This window comes from Nyctereutes procyonoides, unplaced genomic scaffold, assembly GCF_905146905.1.
Source record: "Nyctereutes procyonoides isolate TBG_1078 unplaced genomic scaffold, NYPRO_anot_genome, whole genome shotgun sequence".
NCBI lineage: Eukaryota > Metazoa > Chordata > Mammalia > Carnivora > Canidae > Nyctereutes > Nyctereutes procyonoides.
The window spans coordinates 50,118,738-50,142,962 of NW_026575140.1; the positions used below are offsets into that span (position 1 = coordinate 50,118,738).

Here is a 24,225-nt window from a genome sequence, read left to right on the forward strand (position 1 = left end):
TTTTGGTTGCTGCTGTCAGATGAGCAGTCCAGGTATTAGCACTTGTCAACTTCTCCATGGTCAGTCAGTTTTCCCCTTTTACAACTTTAGACTTGAGGGTAAAAGTTCCAAAGCATTTAAGGCATCCGCACCTTTGATTCCAGTCTGCCTCTGGGCCGTGTCCTTTTGTGCATAGCCTACCTCCTGAAGCTCTATGCGGTTTGGCCAAACACTTGTGCAGTGGCAGGCAAGGTCGCATAGTCTGGCTCTTTACCTCAGCCCCTGTCCTGTTGGCCTTCCTGAGTTGCGATCTTGCCTATACCTGTCCTGATCCTAGAGGCCCTTTAGGCCATGTTGCCAGCTTTGCCTGAGTGGCTACCACCCTTTGGGAACTCCAGTTTCTCCCCATCTCCTAGCTCTTGCTAGGAGGCACGAAGTCCACCAAACTAAGTTTTGACCTATTCGGTTTTAGGAGCCTTCCAGAGTAGGTTTTTGGGAATGTACTCTTTGGGGACTCCATAAGAAGAAACTAAGGATAAAGGTCTTTAAAAACCTTTGAAGGGAAGTACTCTGACTTGAGCTCATTTGCAACTATGCAGCCCTAGTGAAGAAGGTCTGGTAGTCTTTGGCTGGGTAGGGAGTTGGTGTGGTTTCTGGGTGGACCTTCCTATCCTAGGATGCTCTGTTGAAGGGTGCTAGGGGCAGGGCCTGGAATCCCAGGTGGAGGATGAGACTAGGAAGTGGTTCCTCTGAGCCCCCAGGGCCTCAGGAGGTACACCCGCTTACACTTCAGGTGGGGACTAGGCTCCTGGAGTCCCTGGGGAGCCACTCCTACTCCAACCTCCAGTCTGTTGAAAAAAGGTTCTACCCTATCAGGAAGTAACTGGGTTAGATGGAGGGCTGGAACTGAACTCCTCCTGGGGATAAGCTCTTAACTTAGCTCAAGCTTTGAGCATCTCCAAGCACCACCCACAAATCTGGGGAGGCTGAGGGACTGCTGCCTCTCAAGCCACAGATGATTTCTCAGGAGCCAGAAGGCAGATTGAAATTGATGGGGGGAAATGGAGAGGACAACCCCTTCCCAGATGCTACAGTCTGGCTCAGGTGAGTGGGGCTGCCCAGGCCAATTTTGGGTGATTGCCTGAGGCCTCTGCTGGGCCTCCTAGCCTGCCACAGTCATCCTACCCCACCTGGACTCCCTGGTGAGGACTCCCACTTCTCCCACTTGTGTGTCATGTCTGAACTGCACCTACAGTCTCCCTGCCCTCAAGGTCTTTGGCAGGATCCAGGGGGCCTCCCCCAGGGTCCTCCTGGTCCACTGTCTCATCCCGGGCCTCCTCCCCACTGCCCGGGCCTTCGCCCAGCTCCAAGATGGTGGGTAGGTGGCCCTGTTTTGGGGAGCGCTTGCGCAGGCTGAGCAGGAAGGGCTGGGGCAGTGAAAAGATGTCCACGTTGTTGCCCAAGTCGATCCACGTGACATTGGGGAACTTGCTGGGGTCCTTGAGGGTGTCAGTGAGGTCACGCAGCAGGGCCCGGGTTAGCCGGTTGCCATTGAGAGCTAGGGTGGTGAGGCGGGGCAGCGTGCTGAGCGCCGGCAGCAGCTGCAGGACCATGTCGTCTGTGAGGCCCGTGAAGCCCAGCTCCACGCTGTCCACCTGCTCCCTGCAGCGCTGCAGGTAGCTGGTCACCCGCTCCAGGTCACGGGGGGTCAGCGGGATGCCTGACAGGTCCACGGTGTTGTCTGGAGGGCTCCCAGCCAGGACAGCCTTGAGGCTGGAGGGGAGAAGGGACTTTAAGCCAAGTTCAAGCAAGTGGGGCCAGCCTCCCCCATGCTCTGCAACTCCAGGGATGCCAGCAACTGAGGACTTTTGATCCCCTGGCCACTACCTCCCATCTCAGCCTGGCTGAGCCCAGCTGAGCCCAGCTGCCTAGAGCCTGAGGGACCGTGAGAGAAAGGCCCAGATGTTTCTGCCGTGACCAAGGGTAATTTCTGGAGCCAGAGTGCCTGGTTTGCATTTTAACTCTTCCTCCTATTCGCCTGAGCTCTCATCAGTCCTTAGCTTCTGTCTCAGTGATATACCTGAAAAATGGAGCTAATTGGAGTCCCACAGAATTGTTAGGTGAAATGAGGTAACAGATGCAGAGCATTTAGGACGGTGCCTTGTATATGTGAGCGATGAATGAATATTTGCTGTTGTCATTATTAACCACTTAGACTGAGCTTCCTGTTTCCCCAAGAGCAGCACAAAGTCTCTTGAGGCCTTTCAACACAATCCTGCCCACCAGATGGGGAGTCCTTAGGGAGAGCCCTGTAGGACAGCAGGTGAGCTGGGGGCGGGGGGAGCCCACAGGGGCGCTGAACCTAGGATGGTAGCAGCTGCCTGCTGGGAGCTCAGTGCTCTGCACCCCATTCCACTCTCTACCATCTGCTATTCCTTCCTCTTCTTTCTTCCTGCTCCTTGCTCTGCGGCCAGGGCTCCCCATTTCCAGGTACCCAGGCAAACCTTGGGGCCCCAGCGGTGGGAAGGAGAGGAGGGTGGAGGGGGTTCACAGCCTGGACTTCCTTTTGTCAAAAAAATGTTAAGTCTCTATCCTTCAGATGTGGAACCAAAAGGCTACTTACAATTTCCTCATCTTTCCTCCCAGGGCATGACCTCTAAGTGCTCAAAACACTGCCTGGCATGTGTTCAGTGTGATTGAAGTCCTGGCTATTGTCAATGTCGTTAATCCAGATCCATTACACCTAGTACGTGGTTAACAACCTGAGTCTGGGGTTTGAATCCAACCTGGCCATTTAGCAGCTGGGTGATCATGGCCAAACGGTGACATTAATGTCCCCTACCTTGTTCCCACTATATGCCAGGCACTATCCTAGGCCCTGAGGTCATAGTAGTGGACAAGATGGACAAGATCCCCGTTTGTACTCTACGAGGGGGGAGACAAGAAATAAGACTCTGAAGTGAGAGTAGCTTGGACATGGCTACTCAGGGAAGGCTTCTGTCAGGACTTAATTTGAGCTGACATTTGAAGAAAAAGTGGGCTAACAGAAAAGTCTGATAAAAGTTCCAGCAGAGGGCGGGCATGGGCAAAGGCTCAGACAGAAAGTTTGGTGTCTGTGAACCAACAGAAAGGCCAGCATGGTTGCAGTGAGGGAAAATGGGAGGTGAGCGACCAGAGAGGGCCCGAGCGTCCACCGCAGAGGACCCTCTTCACACTTCATTCAAGTGTGACAGGAAGGGGCCACCCCGTTGGGAGAGAGGCTTTTGAAAGAACAAAGTATGCATTGTGTTGGGGAGGCAGAAGAGGAAGCTCCTGGACTCCTGCCGAGCTCACATTTCTAGCTGTTCAATCCTAAAGACTGAGGTCATCCCGGACTCCTCGGGGCCTTCCAGGTTCCACCTGCTCTGACCCCACGTACAACTCCTGACTTGAGCCCGCCTGGAGCCCATCTCTGAGCTTCATGAGAGCCTCACTCTTCCTCCACCTGGAAACGCTCCTCTCCTGCCTTTGGGTGGAGGAATCCAGAAGGGAAAGAAGAACCAGGGCTCTCATCAGCAAGGGAGGGCAGCTCTGCCCCTGCCCAGCCCTTGGGAAGGACACAAGCCACTCTGCCCCATGGTCCTTTGCAAGAAAGGCAGGGGTACTCCCTCCAGAAAGCCTGACTTTCAGGCTCCCTTTCACTTGCTTCCAAAGGTGCTATGCCCGCTGGTTCTGTGTCCCATGTGCCCCCCCAATCTTCAGGGGGGCATAAAATCTTTGAGGGTTCTCACTGCCACGTGGCCCAGGGCCATGGCTGGGGTCCGAGTCCCCATAGGAGACACTCAGGAGAAGTGGCGGATTCAGTGGCAGTGCCCAATCATGTCTTCCCATCCCTCCTGAACGGGCCCATAGTCCCCAGCTCCCAATCCAGACCAGGGCCCCAAGAACAGCTCCCCTCAGGGGACATCCCCTCCAGCATGCCCACCTGGAATGCTCCCCTGGCTGCTCTCCCTACCCAACCCTGAGTTCTCCTTCAAGCTCACCTCCTTCAGGCACCTTCCAAGACAACCGCTCTGGTTCCAGCCCCTCCCTCAGAGCTAGGAGGGAGTGCTGTGTGCCGCATGCCCAGCCGGCCATGGATCCCTTTTGGGCTGCCTTTGGACACCAGGCCAGAGGAGGGGGGAAGGGGGGGAAGGGGAGGCAGGGTAGATCCAGCTCAGGTGACAGAGACTCACCAGGCCTGCGGCTTCCTCTTCACCAGCCCCCGGTGCCGCCTCCACTGGGAGTGGGGGCTGAGGTGGTATGTCAGCTGCCGGCACAGCTTCTCCATGGCGCCCAGCGAGTCGCCTTCCTGCAGAGGCAACCACAGGCGGCAGGACCCTGAGTTCCCTGGGACAGGCAGGGGACACCAGGCCCTCAACTCCAGCTTCCTGTCTCCACGGGAAGGGCGCACACCCAGGCTGAGCTGGGGGAGGCCTGTTTGTTCTATTGGCTCTCAGGGGGCCCCCCTTAGCAGAAAGCCATTGGTCGCAAACTAAAATGCACCATGGCTCCAATTTCTGTGAACTAGCTGCTTTCATGGCACAACTGAGATTTATATAAAACCCTAAATTCCAGGCAATCTGACAACAATTGACCAGAGCTGAGTGCTGGCTGACCCCTGAGCCAGGATTCATCATGGTCCCAGGCTCTCCCCAGAGGCCAGGGCCATTCTGCTCATTGATTGCTCCACAAATGTTGACTGAGCCCCTACCAGGTGCCCGGCAATTGTTCTAGGCAATTGTCCTAGAAGTTGTTCTCTCTCTTGTATTTCACATAGCAAAGAGAAATATTTTTATGATGCCTCCAGTGGGAAAACTTAATGAATGAGGAGTCCAAGTCTTTTCCAGTGCAATTCATCCATCTTCTGGGTGGGCCCTAATCCAATATGACTGGTGTCCTCATGAAAAGCCCATAGGACACACACACGCACAGAGGGAAGGCCATGTGAGGACCCTGGAGGAGACGGCCATCTTCAAGCCAAGGAGAGGCCTTTAAGAAACCAGTCCTGCCAACACCTTGATCCTGGACTTCCAGCCTTCACAACTAGGAGAAAATACATTTCTGTTGTTTAAGTGGTATTTTGTTATGGTGGCCCTAACAAACTTATATTGGGTTAAAGGGTGTGGCAAAGACATGCTAGAGAGACCCCACCTCTGTCCCATGAGCCATGAGAGGGCTGTCAATAGACAGTCACCAAGCCCCGGGGGTGGGGGGCCAACAGCATGCGCTCCTGCCCAGTGGCCCAGTGCTAAGAGCCAAGAGCCAGCAAGTGCCAGGGCTCAGATGCAAACCTGCATTTGGAGAGAAACCTGGATCCGGTGAGGTTCAACCATTAACCCGCATCCAGTGCCTGGCACACAGTGGGCGCTCAGTAAAGGCCAGCCTGATGGTTGCTACCATCATCACCGTGCTAATGGAGACACAGCATACTGAGTAGGTAAGAGCATGGACTCGGAGCCAAACCGTGTAGATGTGAACCCTTGCTTCGTTACCTCCTCTGTGACCTTGGGAAGTCACTTGACCTTCAATCTTCCTGTATGAAGGGATAACAGAACCCAACTCACAGGGGATTTTCTGAGGACAAAATGAGTCACTCCTTGTGGAGTGCTGTGACTGTGGCTCAGCACATAGTAAGCTCTCGAAGAATGCCCTGGCAGGGAAAAGGAGGATTACTCCTCCCAAGTGAGTTGGGCCTTTATTTTTTTTTTTTAGATTTTATTTATTTTTGAGAGAGAGAGAGAGAGGGAGAGGGAGAGAACAAACACAGAGGAGGGGCAGAGGGAGAAGCAGACTCCCCACCGAGCAGAGTCCGCAGAGTCCGATGCGGAACTTGATCCCAGGACTCTGGGATCATGACCTGAGCTGAAGGCAGATGCTTAACAGACTGAGCCACCCAGGCACCTATGAATTGGGCTTTTAAGGGCTGATAGGTTTATGATTTTTGTACGGAAAGAGGAAAGACGATATAAGAGGCATCTCCTGAGTGAGGAGGAAATGTGCAAAGGTTTGGGTGTTGGGGGGGGTGTTGTTACAGGTGCGGGAGCAGGTGGCAATCTGGGGGGTCTGCTCACCTCTCACCACCTCCATGGCCACCACTTTAGTTCAAGCCTCTATCGTCTGTCACCTGGGTTGCTGCACATGGACAATACACTAGGACTTCACGGAATTCCCACAACACCCCAGAGCAGAACTACTTTCATTATCCCCATTTTACAGAGGAGGGAACTGAAGCATAGACAGCAGGACTGGGGCTGGTGGAAAGGCTAGAAGACCCTGAGGGCAGAGACAGGAGAGGGAAGAGGTAGGTGTTGAGTATCCAAAGAGGTGAAGCTTCTGAGCAGGGATCCAGGAGACAGAGGCTCAAACCTGAATGGAATTGGTATAGACAGCAATGGTCTCTGGTTCTCCAAGAACCTCACTTCCTCTTGCCTACGCCTGCCTGTCTGATGTCACCTGTCACTTTAGGCGACCTGGTGACCTGAGTTGCCATGTTCTGATTCTAGATTTGTTCTGAGTGTATGTGAAGGGAAGCAGGAGAAGCGGGCAGGGGCTCCAAGAGAGAACAGTTTGCATTTTGGGACTGTCCCTCCAACAAAGCAGTTCAGGGCCAGATGGGCCTGGCCCTGAACTGCTTTGTGCAGTTTGGGGCTCCCTGCCAGGCCTGCAGAAAGCCCTGAAAGTGACGGGGGCCACCACACTTGACCAACAGTGCTCAGGATGGAGCAGGTATGGGCAGGGCGGGGATGAGGAAGGATCCAGGCTTAGGGCTGGGGACCTGGAGAGAAGGCAAGGGGCTCCAGGAGAGAAGGGGAGGAGAAGGCAGGACAGGGGAATAATTGGCTCATTTGCAGCCACGTGGACCCCTCCTGAGGGATTTGTGAGGCTGGGGCTCAAGACATCATCACCCTCCGATTAAACCCCATGGCCACGGAAGGAATTGGGGATAAAGCAAGGGCCAGGGAGAGGCCACACCAGGCCCAAGGGGATGAATGAAGGCACAGTGTAGCCATGGGCACCAAGGAAAAGAAGGATTGGAGGGACTCCAGTGAGGAGGCCTTGGCCAGAAGAGGCTCAGGGAGGGGCGGTCATGGTGGGGGCCAGGGTGAAGGCCAACTCTGGAGGCCAAAGGGAGGATGGGATGTGACAGCAGAGATGGTGCACTGACTGGGCCCCACCAGCATGGGTGGGCAGCATGCATGCAGGGATTTTTTTTTTTTTTAAAGATTTTATTTATTTATTCATGAGAGACACACACAGAAAGAGGCAAAGATACAGGCAGAGGGAGAGCAATCTCCTTGCAAGGAACTCGTGGGACTCGATCCCAGCACCCCGGGATCATGCCCTGAGCCGAAGGCAGACGCTCAAGCTCAACCGCTGAGCCACCCAGGGATCCCCAAGGGATTTTTTTAAAAAAAGCTCCACAGATGATTCCCCAGTGTCTCCAGGGTGAAGAAGCACCAGTTCCAACCAGTTCAGAGACAAGGATGAAGGGGGGTGGGACTGGGTGGCCAGCCCAGCCTCACTCCCCAGACCACCCGGGCGCCCAGAACAGGGTCACTCTCCCACAGCACCCGCTCCAAAGCTGAGAACCGAGCTCGTCAGCCTCCGCTCCTCCTCCAACCACTTCCCAGGGCTTCCAAAGTCCGGGGCCACCCTCTGGGCGCGAGCCGCTGGGCGGCGGACCAAGAAACAAAGAGGAAAAGGCGGCAAAGCAGCCGCCGCAGGGCGCGGGCACCGCCGCAAGGGGGCAGCGGGGTGCAAGGCGAGGCAAGGGCGGACCGCGCAGGGCCGTTCCCGGCCGGAGACCGAGCAAGCCTGTTCCCTCAGCGACAGGGACAATAGACACGCTCACCTCACAGCCGATCTGAGACACGCCGTGAGCCGCTGTCCTCCCCTCCGTCTGTCTGGGCTCCGTGAACGACAGCCAACCCCGGGCGCGCATCTGCTAGGGGACGCGTCGCCGGTGCGGGCGGCACGCACCAGCTCCTCGCAATCCTGGAGCTCACAACAACCCCACGAACCCGCGCTCCTGTGACCCCGCTTTACAAGTGAGGGAACTGAGGCCCCACGAGCTTGTAGGATGGGATCAGGACGCAAAGCCGGCTCTGGGGCTGGCATCCTTCCTAACCGGCCATCTCGCCCTGCGCTGCCCTCCCAGTGACAAATCTTTTTTTTAAAAGATTTTATTTATTTATTTATTTGAGAGAGCGCGAGCATGAGCTGGGGGGAAGGGCACAGGGAGAGGGAGCAGACCCCTCCCCCCCAACCAAGCTGCGCAGGAGCCCGATGCGGGCGGGGCTCGATCAGGTCGAGCCGAAGGCGGACGCTCAGCCAACTGAGCCACCCAAGTCCCCCTCCCCGCCCCCACGGTGATCAATCTTTTGGTTGGTGGGTTCCAAGTGTTTCTATCATTTGCACCCGCAAAAGCCTTAAGCAAGCCCCTCTAATTTCCCCCCAACTCCCTGGATTTTTCGAAACCCACCCCCCTCCCGCGCAGAAGAGGTCAAAGCAGGGCTGGCTCGGCGCTGGAGCAGGAGAGGGTGGCGGAGGCAGGGGCTGAAGGGCACGGTGGAGGCAGAGGAGGAGGAGGAAGTGTCGTTTCTGCGTGGTTTCCAGAAACAGTAGCCACGCGCCCCTTGCGAAACCTTGGCGGAGGAGTCGGACCACCGGGACCGCAAGTTACCCGGTCCGTGTGCCCTGCACGCGCTCTGCGCGCACCCGCAGGCCCCTCGGTGCAGCCAGACCCCAGCCCAAGCTGCAGCAGATTGGTCCAGAAGCAGGCATGGGCAGAGGCAGCCAATCAGACCTTTCCTGCACACCAGACGCACCCCCGCACCAACACCCCCCCCCCCCCCCGCCTGCTCAGGGTCTAGACACCCACGGGGTGCCCTGGCAGAGTTGTGGCCCGGGGTAGTGCAGCCCAGAAAACGGATGGAGCGATGTCTGCTACTGCAGTTCATCTGTACCTCTAGCCCCTCCTCCAAGCGCGGCTGTTTTGGGGCCCAAGAAGACCTCATGGTATCAGGATAAATTCTCTTCCCAGCTTGAGGCAGTGCCCCTGGACTTGTGCTCCTGGCAACAGAGCCCCAGTCCACACCGCAGGCTCACAGGCAGGGTGTGGGACGCCTGGGTGGCTCAGTGGTTGAGCGTCTGCCTTTGGCTCAGGGCATGGTCCCGGGATCCTGGGATCAAGTCTCCCATCTGGTTCCCTGCGGGGAGCCTGCTTCTCCCTCTGCCTGTGTCTCTGCCTCTCTCTCTCTCTCATGAATAAATAAAATCTTAAAAAAAAAAAAAAGGCAGTGTGTGGAATTAATTCTGCAGTTTTTTCTCCCCCGCCCATGGAAAAGGAAAAGTAAGGAGAGGGGAGTATGGTGCGAGTCTGGGGAGATTGGGCGCCTTATCAGGGTTGATCTGGGTGACCTAGGATGTGGCTAGGTCGTAGAAGATCTAGGTGTGTGTCTGCCTTGCTCTTTTCTTGGATCACTTGCTCTAGGATAATGAGCCAGCTGCCACGATGTGTGTGTGGAAGCTCCAGCGGTCCTATGCCACAGTCCCATGTGGCAAGAAACTGAGGCTTCCTGCCAGCAGCCAGGGGGTGTGCCAGCCCGGAAGGGGGCCTGCCACTGTCCACCAAACTGGTAGATATTTGCAGCCCTGGCTGCTGTCGCGAGGGACCCTAAGCTAGAATTACCTAGGTTAGGCTACAGAGACTACACAATGATCAATGTCTATTGTTTTAAGCCACTAAATTCTGAGGTCATTTGTTACACAGCAATAGAAAATACAGCATGGTGCTGGAAAAAGTGTTCTCATGGCTCTGGTGTCATGGCTTGCACCCAAGGCCCTTTCTGTGGTAACAACTTCCTGCTGCCGCTTGTCTTTGGGTGTCTCAATATCCCCCACTGGTTTCCTTTCTCCTGCCCACAACCGTGGAAAGAGTCCCATTATTAAATTCTCAAAAATTCACAATGGAATGTGTTGGCCTGCTTCCCGCCAGGGCCCTGCGTGATGCAAGATGTAGTTGTGAGCAAGACAGATGCCATCTCTTGTCCCTTTGGAACTGATAGTCTTATGGGGAAGGCAGACAATATGTTAGCTGACAAATAAATAAGCAAGATTGCGTGGGAGACCAGTGAGTGAAATGAAGCCGTAAACAGGGCATGGGAGAGCCGTGTGAGCTAGGCTGGTCACTGAAGGTTCTGAGAGGGGGCATCTGGGTGGCTCAGTGGTTGAGCATCTGCCTTCAGCTCAGGTCATGATCCCGGGGTCCTGGGATTGAGTCCCACATTGGGCTCTCCGCGGGGAGCCTGCTTTTCCCTCTGCCTGTGTCTCTGCTTCTCTCTGTGTGTCTCTCATGAATAAATAAATAAAATCTTCAAAAAAAAAAAAAAGGAGTTTGGGTTTTAGTGAAACTACGACACAATGGAAGGTTTCTCAGAGAGGTACTTAGGTGATCCAATTGACCTTGCAGATTCCTCTCTGGCTGCTCTCAGAGCACAGAGGGCAGGGAGGCAGGAGTGGAGGCCCAGAGTCCCACTGGAGGCTCTGCCAGTAGCCTCAAGGAGGAGGATGTGGGGACCAGAAGGGCCTTTGAGAGACCCCAACACACTAGGGAATGAGGGCTGTTGGGACTTGCTGGTTGTGGTGGACAACATGGGTGCTCCATTCAAATCATTTGGATCCACTTTTTCCAATTTTGTGACCCTCCCTCCTTTGGTGTACTTCTGCCCGGAGGACCAGCACCTGTCCTGCTCTGTGGTGGGTGCCCATCTTTTTTTTTTTTAAGATTTTGTGTATTTATTTATGCAAGACACACACAGAGAGGCAAAGACATAGGCAGAAGGAGAAGCAGGCTCGCTGTGGGGAACCTGATGCAGGACTCGATCCCAGGACTCTGAGATCAAGACCTGATCAGGAGACAGGAGTGCCTGGGAACTTACCTCCTCAGGGAGAGCCCCTCACTCTGGCCAGTGCGGGGGTTTGAAAGCCCAGCCCTTTGCCTTGAGGAACCAGGTGGAAGCTGCTTGCCCTCCCCAGGATGGAGCCTGGGCTGGCCTGGCCTCCCCAGGGCACCTCCCCAACAAATCGCTGTACACACACCCTCATTTTAGCGTCTGCTCGTGGGGACCCTGACTGTAGACATGAAGGGATGTGTGGGGCTGGAGCTGGGGTGCAGGGAAGGAAGGAGTCTCTAAAATTGCCCCTAAATGGGGCACCTGGGTTGCTCAGTGGTTGAACATCTGCCTTCGGCTCAGGGCGTGATCCTGGGTTCCTGGGATCGAGTCCCACATCAGGCTCCCCGCAGGGAACCTGCTTCTTCCTCTGCCTACGTTTCTGTCTCTCTCATGAATAAATAAACAAAATCTTAAAAAAAAAAAAAAAGAGGTGGGTGACTTCTGAGCTTGAAGCTTGGCTATGGATTTATCAGCACAGAGTCATGGGCACGATGGGGTTTTGACCGTCCTCCTTCTGGGGACACGCACAGATGCACATTTTCTAGGGCCTGGGCCCACATCCAGCTGGCACACAGGAGAGGGCTTTTGGTAGGTTGGGACTCATTTGAGGGGGTCATCTTAGTTGTGGGGTTATTTGTCTACTGGATGCTGAAACAGATTGGACCAGGAAGGTCTACTTATTTGTCTCATGTCACAGCTGAGGGAAACGTTGCCTCCTAGCTGAGAGTCTTGGCATCTCTGTCTATAGTAACCTCAAGGTCCACACTTGGAATGATCTGGGCTTCTCAGATGAAAGAGCCAAGAACAGGAATTCCTGGCCAGCCCCGAGCCAGCTCACGTTTTGGGGTGGGGGCCCGGGCTTCCCCTAACACCAGTTTGGGGGCCCCAGAGTCAGGACCTCCCACCCTGGCCTCAACCACAACCAGGAGAGTCCTTTTGAAGGGCCTCTCCTGCCACCTGGCCTATGGGTATGGTTAAGGGAACCAGCCTGGCCGGTTCCAACAGGGCCGGGCCTCCAACATGGCTGACACCACTGGCTGGCTCTGGAAATCTGGAAATCAGAGGCCGGCCCCTAATTCTCCAAGACTCTGAGCCCACAACCTTGCCTCAGGATCTCACCACGGACCTGCTAAGTCTGAGCACCCTGCTTAGCACATGGTGGGTGCTCAGTGACCAGGTAAACCTTAGCTTCCGTCTACACGGTACAAATGCCTGAGCTTCTGGAAGCTTCTCCTGAATCAGCTCACTGAACTCTCAAAATGGCTCTACAGGGGAGGGTGTTGTCATGGGCCTTTGGAGTTGAAGAAAACAAAGTTCAGCTAATTAAGTGACCCGAGAAAGCAACACCCATGCCGTGGACCCAATGTCTGACTCTGTCGCCCCAACCTGTGGTGGGGACCCCATCCCGGTGTGATGGTGTCTGGAGGTGGGGCCTTTAGGGGGTTAAGCAGGATTAGAAGAGGTCACAAGGGTTAAACGAAGAAGCCAGAGAGCCAGCTGGCTTGCTTTCCACCCCCCCATGAAGCCACCACGAGGAGGCAGCCGTCTGCAAACCCGGAGGAGGGCTCTCACCAGAACCGTGCCATGTGGGCACCTTGGATTCCTGGCTTCCAGAACTGGGAGCAAGACATTACTGTTGTTTACAAGGGCCCCTGGCAGTGGTAACGTGTTGTAGCAGCCTGAGCGCAGACAACCCGGGTGTGCCCCCCCCACCCCGTGGTCCCCACCGAAGGGGATGGAGCTCAGTCCAGACAGAACCCCTGGGGCCACCTCTCCTTCCCGCTCCCCCACGGGCCTCCTCGTCTGGCCCCGATGCAGCCCTACCAGCCCCACCAGAGCACTGACAGCACCCGCACCCTGCCCGGAACTGAGGCCCAGATCATAACTGTGGGGGTCACCTTCATCAGATTACATCATTACCTGAATTTGGTCTTCCCCAACTCTAAAATGTGCATAAAAATAACATCTCTCCTATAGAGCTGCTTTGAGGGCCCTGTGATCTGTCACCCCTTCACCTGTGGGCATCTCAAATCCCGTTCCAGAAAAGGCAGAGGTCTGGCACCTGCGAAGCCTACAGACGCTGCTCCCAGCTTCCCTGGGCTGAGCCAGGTACAATCTGAATGAGAAGTGGAGGTGATTCCAGGCCCAGCTGATTCTCCTACAGCTCCTGGCAGCAGCCGCTCTTCCCCAGCCTGCCAACCCCACTACGAGCTTTTTCTTACCATCACATATTTGAGCTCAGCATTCCTGGCTTCTGCGGCATCCCACCACCAACCCCAACCCACCCCGTGCTTGGCCCCGACTGGCTCCCAGCCCTTCAGAGCTGGCTCCTCACCTAAGTCTTGGTGCCAGACGGCCCCAGAAGCCAGAGAGAAGGCCCTAGATGAAGGTCCAGATGGAGGCCCAGCTTCAGAGCAATGGAGCCCCCCTGAGCAACCAGGTTCAAGTCTGTGTTCAGGCCAAGTGAGGAGGTGGGTTTGACAGTCACCTCTTCCCTCTTATCCTAAATCCTCCTCCTCTGAAAGCAGAAGCTTCCCTCAGGCGCTCCTGGGTCCTGCTCTGGCTTCCTGTCCCTGCCACAGGGGAAGTGCTTCTTTTGGAAGCTGCTGGAAATTGAGGGATGGGAGGGAAAAGCTCCGGGGTGGAGCTACTCAGCTCTCGTCCTATAGGAATGAAGGCTCCATGCTGCTGGAGCTTCCCGTTTTCCAAGGGGAGCTGAATATGGAGCATGTGTGAAATATTCTGAGTTTTAAATGTTGGCAAGGAATCTGGATTTAATACACTGGGAGGCCAAACAAAAACCAAAACGTGGGCTGATGGTGCCCATGTGAGACCCTGCCATGGGTGCTGAGCCTTAGGACAGGGTGGGCACCTCAGGCCCGCTGGCTGGCTGCCCACTTGAGGTGGCTTGTCCTCTTTGGGCCTCCTCGGGCCATAGCCACCAGCCCTCCTTGGACACTGAACTGCTCTGGCCAGAAAGGCACCCGCCTCACACCCCCAGACCTGGCTGGCTCTGACCACAGCTGCCCTACCGGCTTGGGGCAGTGGATGTAGCGCGCCAGGCTGATGATGAGGTCGTGTGTGATGGGGTCCACCAGGTTCCTGAAGCTGGCATAGCGGTATAGAACGTCATCCAGAGAGGTCGACTCCATGCCCAGGTCCTGCAAGAGAGGTCACCCAGAGGTCAGGGGTGGCCAGGCCTTACTCTCGAGTCCCATCCAACATGCCCAGAACAGCTCCCTGTGGGTGGCTTAGCACCCCCTCCTCCAGCACCCTAACCAGGGGGGAGACCCCCCATCCCCAGGAAGGTTTCCCAGCTGCAAGGAAGCATCTACAGAACTTGTCCAGAGGGCCATGGAAGCCCCTCTAAGATGCCTTCCCAGCGCATGTATGTCCCAAGCCCTCCAACCTCTGGATGAAGACTCACCCTCCATCCTCCTCCCCTGGAAACCAGTACGAAGCCAAAGGTACCAGCATGGTAGTACAGGCCATGGTAGTAGTGGCTACTTTTCCACATAGGGAGGGCAAATTTTGGAACCTGCATGCAGAGTAAATCCCCCAGCTCTGTGATAGGATCATGTCCTGATATTTATTTGTTTTTCCCATGCTTCTGCCATCATTTTTACTGCTCCTTCTATAGCTGACCCAACTTTGGTGTTCCTTTGTCTCAGGGGCTGGTGGCGGCGGTGGTTCTGGATTGTGGGATTAAAAGAAGCTGCCAGGCACCCAGAAGAAAGCACCACTAGGGCTCCCTTAGAAAGGACAACAGGTGATTGGGGTGGAGGCAGAGGGTCTCCAGGCCCGAGGAGGGACAAGGGTTTGGGGGGGCACCACACACTGACAGCCCCAGCTGGGAGCCTCTGCAGATGCCCCTGCCCAACCAGCAAGGGACCCCATAGACTTGGCCAACAACAGTCACCAGGGTAGATCAGGACCCAGGGGCCCTACTCCAAATGTTCTGGACTGTGTAAAACCCAAGATTCTTGCACAACCCAGGGAAAGGGTAGGCTCCCCAAACATAACTAAAGCTTGACTTCCCCACCAGTCAAGTTGGTGGAAGCTTGAAGCAGCGCTAACTGCTTTAGAGAAGCAAAGCATTTTCTGTTGTCCTTGGGTGAAGCTGTGGTTCCTATTCCTACCTTGGTACCTTGCCCGGACCAGACAATGATAGGAATGAAAATATTCCTGGGCCCAGCCCACCCTGAGGACCAAGGGGCCCACCAAGGGTGGGCAGGGAAGTCAAGCATCACCCCCTTTTGCTGCCCTTACCCTGTGGGCCCCTAGGCTCCCAAGCCACAGGTGGAGCTGCCCCAGCACAGCCCAGAGGAGGAAGGCTCCCAGGCCAGGTCCAGAACCCTGAGGACACCAAATGTGTTACTGATGGGTGAGGCTCGGCACAGATTCACTCCCAGTTATTTCGGTGGGGAATCCTGAACTTTTCCAAACACCTTCCCCGTGTGATTCTTAGAAATCCCTGTAAGGCGAGTAGGCTGGCCATCGCAATTCCCAATTTACAGGTGAAGAAACTGTTTCTTACAGGTGTTTAACAAGAATGTTTAACAAGAGACTGGAGTTAACACTGCGGTGTAGGAGATGTGAAAAATGCTAAGGGAGTACCCATCCTAAAAGTTCTCATCGCAAAGAAAAAAACCATATTTTTTCTTTTATTCCCCCCCTCACTACAAGAGAAGATGTTAACTTACTGTGGTCATCATTTCATAGCGTATGTAAGCCAATCATTATGCTCTATGCCTTGAACTCACACATTGCTCAGTTTACATCCCAATAACAATGAAAGGAAAAAATCACATATAATAAAGATTTTTAAATTTTTTAAAAAAGATTTTATTTATTTGAGAGAGAGAGATGGCGAGAGAGCACGAGTGGGGAAGAGAGGGAGAAGTAGGCTTCCTGCTGAGCAGGGAGCCTGACATGGGGCTCGATCCAAGGACTCTGGAATCATGATCTGAGTCAAAAGCAGATGCTCAACCAACTGAGCCATCCAGGTGCCCCAATTTTTATTATTTTTTAAAAATTTTTACTTTTAGTTTTTTGAGAGAGAGAGAGGAAGAAGCAGACTCCTGGGTAAGCAGAGAGCCTGATGTGAGGCTCAAACCCAGGACTTTGAGACTATGACCTGAGCTGAAGGCAGACACTTAAACAGACTGAGCCACTGGGGTGCCCCAATAAAGATGTTTTTAAAAAGAATTTCAGGAATGTTGGGGTGGGCCTATGTCTCAGCCGGGGCCTGTTTTGGGATTGCTCTGCCTTATTTACCACTGGAGTGAGTTGGGCAGGAGGTAGGCTGGAGGGTAGAGATGCTACCCTGAGGTTTGGGGGCTCACACTTTTTTAAGACTTTATTTATTTGTTCATGAGAGACACACACACAGAGAGGCAGGACACAGGCAGAGGGAGAAGCAGGCTCCCTGTGGGGAGCCCGATGTGGGACCCGATCCTGAGACCCTGGAGTTACGACCTGAGTTGAAGGCTGATGCTCCACCCACTGAGCCACCCAGGGGTCCTGGGGGGCTGACATTTCTAAGGACAAAGAAAGCAAGGGTCTTTGCTGGGTGGACCTGGAGGGGGCTGGGCTCCGTGCCCTCTGCCCTGGCGGGGAGCCTTCCTAAGCCTACCCTCCAGCCAGGTCCCACCTGCCACTGTAGGGGCACTTTGCTCCCTCCTCGTTAGAGAGGAATGGACAGGAGGGCCCAAGAATGACCCTCAGAGGGGAGAAGCCCTGCGTCAGGTTCTCTGGCCACTGAAATAATTTCCTGGGGACCTAGATGCGGAGGCTCGGGGGTCTGGTGCGGATGCTCACAAGGGAGGCTTCTAAAGTGCCGGCTTTGCCAGGTTCCAGAGCTGAAGGCCGCTGTAGAACCAAATACAACACCACCCTAGGCCTCTGTCCCTGCCCTGGCTTGATCCATCCCTCAGGGCTGTGTCTGGGGCAAGCTACCTCATGTCACTGAGTCTCAGTTTCTTCATCTGTAAAATGGAGCCAGGGACCCTCCATCACAAGTAGGTGAGAGAAATAAAACCAGGTAACATGTAAAGGCTCCAGCAGGGGATATCCCTGACACAGCTCTCCCCGACCCCCCCATCCTTCCATCCCCACCTCTCCTCTGCAAGACCCCTCCCCTCCTGATGCAGGGGTGATGACTTCTTTTTGGACCACAGGCCCATTTGAGAATGTGACAAAAGCCATGACCTCAGTTTCTGGAAAACCCAGGATTTAGGCCTCATGGTCACCAGGGCCTGGATGCATGGGATCTTGGAACACAAACTGTTTCTCAGGAATATGCAAAAATGTGGCCCACCCTCCCTGTGGCAGGCGGAGTCTGGGAACCTAAGAAAGGGAGAAGTCAAAGGGCCTCTATTCTAGGGTCTTCAAAGGCCCAGGTGTCACAGGGCCGAGGCTCCCCTTTCCTGGCACAGGGAGGGAAGGGCAGGGCAGGGTCCACGGGTGGAAGTGGAGGGGTGGTTACTGCCATGGTCAGAGGCTGGACTTATGGCCATGGGAGAAGGAGAGAGGACAGATTTATCCTTCCTTTTCTGTCCGTGCTGCAGGCTGGCCTGCCCCTCTGCGAGCTGCAGCCCCAACACCAGCCCCTGCTCAGCGTGTACCCCTTCCCATGACATATACTTGCTGGTCTCCTGCAGAAAGCACCAGATCCCAGTTCTACCCAACCCCCGACACACAGTCAGTGGGCAAGAGACATCTTCCCTCTTGGATCGGCTTCCCTATCTGTGAAATGGGCCCATAAGCCTCACTGGTAAGTTACCAAACCGTGTTTCCTCGAGATCTTGGGGCTGATGGCAAACAAGCGAGAGGCCAGAAGACTCAGCAATGCTTCTAGCTGGTGGCCCGGCTCTCGACAGGACAATTCTGCTGGCCACCCACAGCAAACCAGGATGATCCCCAAAAGTAGTTCTGTGGCCCAAGCAAAGTTCGAAAACTCTGGACTGCCTGACTGCTTGGGCTCTTTTTTTAAAGATTTTATTTATTTATTTATTCATGAGAGACCCAAAAGAGATAGAGACACAGGCAGAAGGAGAAGCAGGCTCCCTGGGGGGGGGGCCCATGCAGAACTCAATCCCAGGACCCTGGGATCACCCCCTGAGCCGAAGGCAGATGCTCAACCACTGAGCCATCCAAGCATCCCTGATTGCTTGGGCTCTTGCACCCCTACCAGCCCTGCCCTGTCTTCCCCTTCCCTTCCTATTCAAGCCAGGAGAGGCCATTCCTTCTGGGAAGGACCAGGAAGACCCTTATTAACTCCAGAAGCTGGGGCAGGTCTGGAAAGATGCAGAATGTTCTTCCTGTAGCCTGGGTTCCACATCCCTGTGCCCTCGAGGTCACCCTGGGCGCCCTGCCTGCTGACAGTGGCTCCAGCTTTCTGGGCTGCTGTTGTCCGGGTTCATTCAGCTACTGCTTGGGAGGAGGCAAGCGGGGAGATGGAAAGAAGGGGATGGGGAGGTGGGTCCCCCCAGGAAGGCAGATGTGGCCCTGCTCACTGTGCTTTGGGTAACTGTGAGTCATGCCATTGCCCACCCTGTGAATTCCAGCTGGGGTGGGGTTTCTGAAGGTCCCAGGGCTGTGAGTTATGAGAAGCAGGAACAGGGAAAACCAGCCGGACAGAGGTTATTGCACATTTTATTGCTATAATTTCTTTGCTTTGACCCCACCTAGGCCCAAGAATGCTTGTGCTGCTTTAGGCTATGTCACGTGTCCCGAGGACCTGGGGCACTGCTGGCCTCCTAGGTGTCCTCCCTAGCCCTCTCCCCAAGGCCATTTTTTTTTTAAAGATTTTATTTATTCATGAGAGACTCAGAGAGAGAGAGAGGCAGAGACACAGGCACAGGGAGAAGCAAGCTCCTTAAAGGGAGCCCGATGTGGGACTCGATTCCAGGATCCCAGGATCCCAATCTGAGCCAAAGGCAGATGCTCAACTACTGAGCCACCCAGGTGTTCCCCCAAGAATAATCTATTAATCTGTTGTCACAACTTTGCCCCCAAATGGCCCACTGATGCTGCCTGACAGGGGACTCCAATGCTAGGCTCTGCCCTGGCTCTCAAGAAGGGACAAAAATGGCGGGGGTGGGGGGGCAGGTGAGCAGTGCCGGCTGCATGCACAGGGAGCAGACTCACAGCCACACAGAATTCCTCCAGGCCACCCCGGGGCACAGATTTGGCCTTGGAGGGGCTGGTCTGCCTTGCAAAGTACCAGGCTGTAAGGAAACAGCTCCCTCTTTATGGTCTAAAGAGCACCAGGAACTGTGCATATAAGGCTCCTCATCAAACACCTGGGAACAGCTGCATCTGTGCCTGGGTCACTGCCCTAGGTAACTTTGCTTGGAGAGTGTCACCAGAGGGGATCCCAAGGAGTCCAATGGCGAGCACAGTTCGCCTCGCCTAAGTGCGGTCCCCATGTTACCTGAGCACGAAGAACCATGTTTAAGGACTCATTCTGGGAAGACATGATGGGCCTCAGGTTAGGGGTGTGGCTTTCCAAAAAGTGAGCAGAGACCCACATAGACAGCATTAAATCAGCATTTCTCAAAGTGTAGTCTACAGTCCCTTTCAGGGGCTCTGTGAGGTCTCCTTTTCCAATGACCTGTCAGCGCAACCTAGATTTTCTTTGCAGACTTCAACCAAAACAAGCGACCGCCAGAGACCCGATGCAGACACAGCAGGTATGAGAATCCAGTGGTCTTCTATTAAAGCCACACATTAAAGAGATTCACAAAACTGTGAAACGGTGTCACACTCCTCACTAACATGCTTTTCTTTTGGAAAACATAGTTATTTTTGTAAAAGTTTATTTCTTTCACATGTGAGGTTATCAATTTTAAAAGAATGAATAAATAAATCTTTTTTTTTTTTTTTTTTTTAAGTGAGCTCTACACCCAACCCGGGGCTTGAACTCATGACCCTGAGATCAAGACTTGCATGCTCTACCAGCTGAGCCAGTCAGGTGCCCCAAAATGAATATATAAATCTTTAAAATAAATAAATAAACAAACAAACAAATAAATAAATCTTTAAAATACCTTTGTTTCATTTTCTAATATAGTAACTAGCATCCACTAGATATAACCCACATAAAGGAAATCTCTCTTTGAGGTCCTCAATAATTTTAAAGAACGCAAAGTTTTCTCAAAACATTAAAAATAGAGGGACGCTTGGGTGGCTCAGTGGTTCAGCATCTGCCTTTGGCTCAGGTTGTGGTGCTGGGGTCCTGGGATCAAGTCCCGCATGGGGCTCCCTGCAGGGAGCCTGCTTCTCCCTCTGCCTATGTCTCTCTCTCCTTCTTTCTGTCTCTCATGAATAAGTAATCTTTAAAAGAAAACATTAAAAATAGTAATCCATACAACCCAGCAATCCCACTTCTGGATATATATCCAAAGGAAATGAAAATAGCCCCCCGGAGAGCTACATGCACTCCTATGTTCACTGCAGCATTATTCACAATAGCCCAGAGGTGGAAGCAACCTAAGTGTCTGTTGATGGATGAATGGATAAAGAAGATGTGGTGTGTAAATTTATACACACAATGGAATACTATTCAGCTGTGAGAAAAAAAGGAAATCCTGCCATTTGCCACAACATGGATGGACTTTGAGTGAGATGCTACGTGATCCTAAGTGAGGTAAGTCAGGCAGAAAAAGACAAATACCGTATGATCTCACTTATACGCAGAATCTAAAAAGGACCAAACTGGGAAAACCCAGAGTAGAATGGTGGTAACCAGGGGTTGGGGGTGGGTGCATGGGAGATGAAGTTTGAGGGTACATACTAGTAACTAGTAGATAAGTCCAGGAGATCTAATACACAGCGCTGTGACGGTAGACTACAAAACTATTACAAACGCGAACCTCACTAAGGGACTGGATTTTTGTTGTTGTTGTTATTAAGATTTTATTTATTTATTCATGAGAGACACACAGAGAGAGGCAGAGACACAAACAGAGAGAGAAGCAGGCTCCCTGTGGGGAGCCCGATGTGGGACTCGATCCCAGGACCCTGGGATCATGACTTGAGCCCAAGGCAGATGCTCAACCACTGAGCCACCCAGGTGCCCATCCTCTCAGTTTTAAAAACAGAGAATATAAAGAAATCCAGGTACCAAAAGAAATTCAAGAACTTCAGGATCAGAATAAGGGAGTGCTCTGGGAGAAAGGGGCTGCTGCCCTGAGGGTTGGGGAGCCTCTGGGAAGGGTTTATCTGCCCAAGGCCTTCCCTTTGGGTCCTAGGGAAAACTTCTACTCTCTATATAGCAAGCTCTCCTTCTTGCTTGCATTACCCTGACTCCTTGGTGAGGGGTCTCTGTAAGGGTGCAACTTTGACGGTTGGTCTGAGGGGTCCAGGAGAAGGAAGCTCCCCACAAGTCATGGCTGGTGTCTGGGAGGAGGAGCGACATTCATTCCAAGGGATTGGCTCTAGACTTTCCACCTAGTGAGGAATGGCTCTGGAAAACTCGGCTCTGGGATGGAGGGTCACTGGGAATTTTGATGTGTGGCAGCCTGCCAGCTCCATTCCCTGCTTGGTCTTTGGTGGAGATCCAATTTCTGCTTTTTCTTTTTTTTTTCTTTTTTTTTTTTAACATTAAAACTACTTTATTGACCACAAGATTTGGCATTTTGCATTCAGGTTTGGACACAGATTTTGGGACCGAACTGGCATGTTAGCTACCATTCCTCAGTCCTTTTCCGTGACTGGATGCACACCTGTTCTTGCACTGCTGGAGAACATTATCCAACATAAGTTTTCCCCTCCAAAGGAATACATGGGTGGTTCGTTTTCTGAACTCTAGCCTATCTGGAAATTTTTTAATATTGAAATCACACCTGTAGACAACCTGGCTAGATAAAAACTCCCTTCAAAATGTCACAGCTGCTACTCATCACTTGGCCACCTTTGGGATTCAGAGCCACGGATGACTCTGAGGCCACCTGGTATTTGTCTTTTTTTTTTTTTTAATAAATTAATTTTTATTGGTGTTCAATTTACCAACATACAGAATAACACCCAGTGCTCATCCCGTCAAGTGTCCCCCTCAGTGCCCGTCACCCATTGGTATTTGTCTTAGGTGCTTTTTCTGGTCAATGTCCACAGGATGGATTTTTTTTAAAGATTTTATTTATTTATTCATGAGAGACACACAGAGAGAGAGACAGAGACACAGGCAGAGGGAGAAACAGGCTCCATGCAGGAGCTTGATGTAGGTCTCAATCCTGGGACTCCAGGATCACAACCTGAGCCAAAGGTAGACACTCAACCACTGAGCCACCCAAGCATCCCCCCACAGGATGGTTTTGCCAAAACTTCTAGCTGCCTCTCCTGGACAGCCCCAGCACACTCTTACCTGGGAACATCAGTTCAACATACAGGGGGACCTGAAAAGCGGTTGATGTCTTTATAACAATCTCTCAAAGTCACCAAAGGGGTATCCCATCGTGATACCTCTCAGAACTCCAAATATCCCTTCCTAGTATCCCTCCCATGACCCCAACTGTCCCTCAGTGTCACATCTCCATGCTGCCAGCCGCTCAGAACCAGGCCTTTCTATTCCTGATACAAATCAACTTAAACATCTCTGGCTGTTCCAGTTCTTAGATCAATCCCCTTGCCAACCAGAAAATTCCAAGTGTTAGCAAAGATGGGAGGAAATTGGAACCCTCGTGCTTGCTAATGAGAATGTAAAATGGTGTAGTCACTGTGGAAAACAGTATGGCACTTCCTCAAAAAATTAAAAATAGAATTACCATATATGCCTCAAAGAACTGAAAGCAGGGACTCAAGCCTATATTTGCACACCTGTGTTTGTAGCAGCAGCATTAGTCACAACTGCCCAGAAGTGGAAAGAACCTAAGTGTCCACCCACAGGCGAATGGAGAAACAAAGTGTGGTTTTCACATACAATGGAATATTCTTCAGTCACAAAAGAGAATGAAAGCCTACATATGCCACAGCACGGATGAACCCTGAGGACTTCATACTAAGTAAAATAAGTCAGTCACAAAGGGACAGTTCTACTTACATGAGGTTCCAAGAGCCATCAAATTCAGAGACAGAAAGTAGGATGATGGTGGCCAGGGGCTGGGGGAGACAAGGGCTGGGGAGTTCGTGTGTAATGGGTACAGAGTTTCAGCTTTGCAAGATGAAAAGAGCCCTGGAGACAGATCGTACAATAATGTGAACGCACCCAAAAATACTGACCCATAAAACTGGTTAAGGTGGTACATTTTATGTCCTCTGTATTTTGCAACAATTTAAGAAAGGACCCAGGAAGGCAAACACTGAGACCTTCTAGAGGTAGGGGGCAGCATAGGAGAAGGGGGCATGTGCATCTGGCCTTTTTTTTCCCCCGTCATACTGGGTTATTAAAATTTGCCACTGTGTGCTTGGTGTCCATCTTCCCATCTACAAACAGGAAGATTTTTCATGATCGAAATTGGCTCTCAGTGTCTTCTGATCTTATCTTTTATTTATATATTTTAAGGATTATATTTCTAAGTAATCTCTACACCCAGTGTGGGGCTCAAACCACAACCCCAAGATCAAGAGTCACACACTCTCCCAACGGAGCCAGCCGGGCACCCCTTTCCATAATACACTCTCACAGAGGGTCTCTAGTTTGCCTTCCCTGTCCTTGGGGTCCTGTAGCACCAGGCTCTGCCTCCAGTAAGGACTGCCAGTTGGGCTAGCATTTCGCTTCCCTGCAATTCTTATTTTTCTCATTAGTCTCGCTTTCCAGGGCACCTGCGTGGCTCAGTCAGTTAAGCATCTGCCTTCCTGCCTTTGGCTCAGATCATGATCCCCGGGGTCCTGAGATGGAGCCCCCCCATTGGGCTCCCTGCTCAGCGAGCAGTCTGCTTCTCCCTCTCCCTCTGCCTGTGCACCTCACTCTCTCTCAAACAAATGAAACCTTAAATTAAAAAAAAAATCTCACTCTTCACTTCACCCTCTTGTTTTTTCCCATCTTGGCTTGGCCTCTTTTGCTGGCATTTTGTTCTTTTCCCACAAAGTTCCTTTCTTCTGGGATCCTGCTGTAGATCATTTTTGGAGGTCAGAGTTCAGCTTCCATAGTATTTATTTATCCTACACCCAGCATTTTTTCCCCTCCCACTTGCTCACCCTTGAAGGAGGCACAGCCTAGTGAGACCCACGTCTATCATCTGCCTAGTGTGACACTGTGATTTCTAATAAGAAACATATATTTGATCTTTGTCCCCATTTCTGGCACTGAGCTCTTAAAACCCTGGAA

The 24,225-nt window shown here is 52.8% G+C and overlaps 1 protein-coding gene across 1 annotated transcript in view; it reads right to left on the reverse strand.

Annotated features, from left to right (window-relative positions):
- Positions 1-56: 56 nt before the first annotated feature.
- Positions 57-24,225, reverse strand: part of LRRC75A (leucine rich repeat containing 75A) — a 43,758-nt gene continuing 19,589 nt past the window's right edge. The window contains exons 2-4 of the mRNA XM_055305832.1: positions 13,988-14,116; positions 4,194-4,309; positions 57-1,752 (exon numbers count right to left, since the gene is read on the reverse strand). Of these exons, the coding sequence (XP_055161807.1) occupies positions 1,212-1,752; positions 4,194-4,309; positions 13,988-14,116 (786 nt within the window). The 3' untranslated portion in view covers positions 57-1,211. The remainder of the gene's footprint in view (positions 1,753-4,193; positions 4,310-13,987; positions 14,117-24,225) is intronic.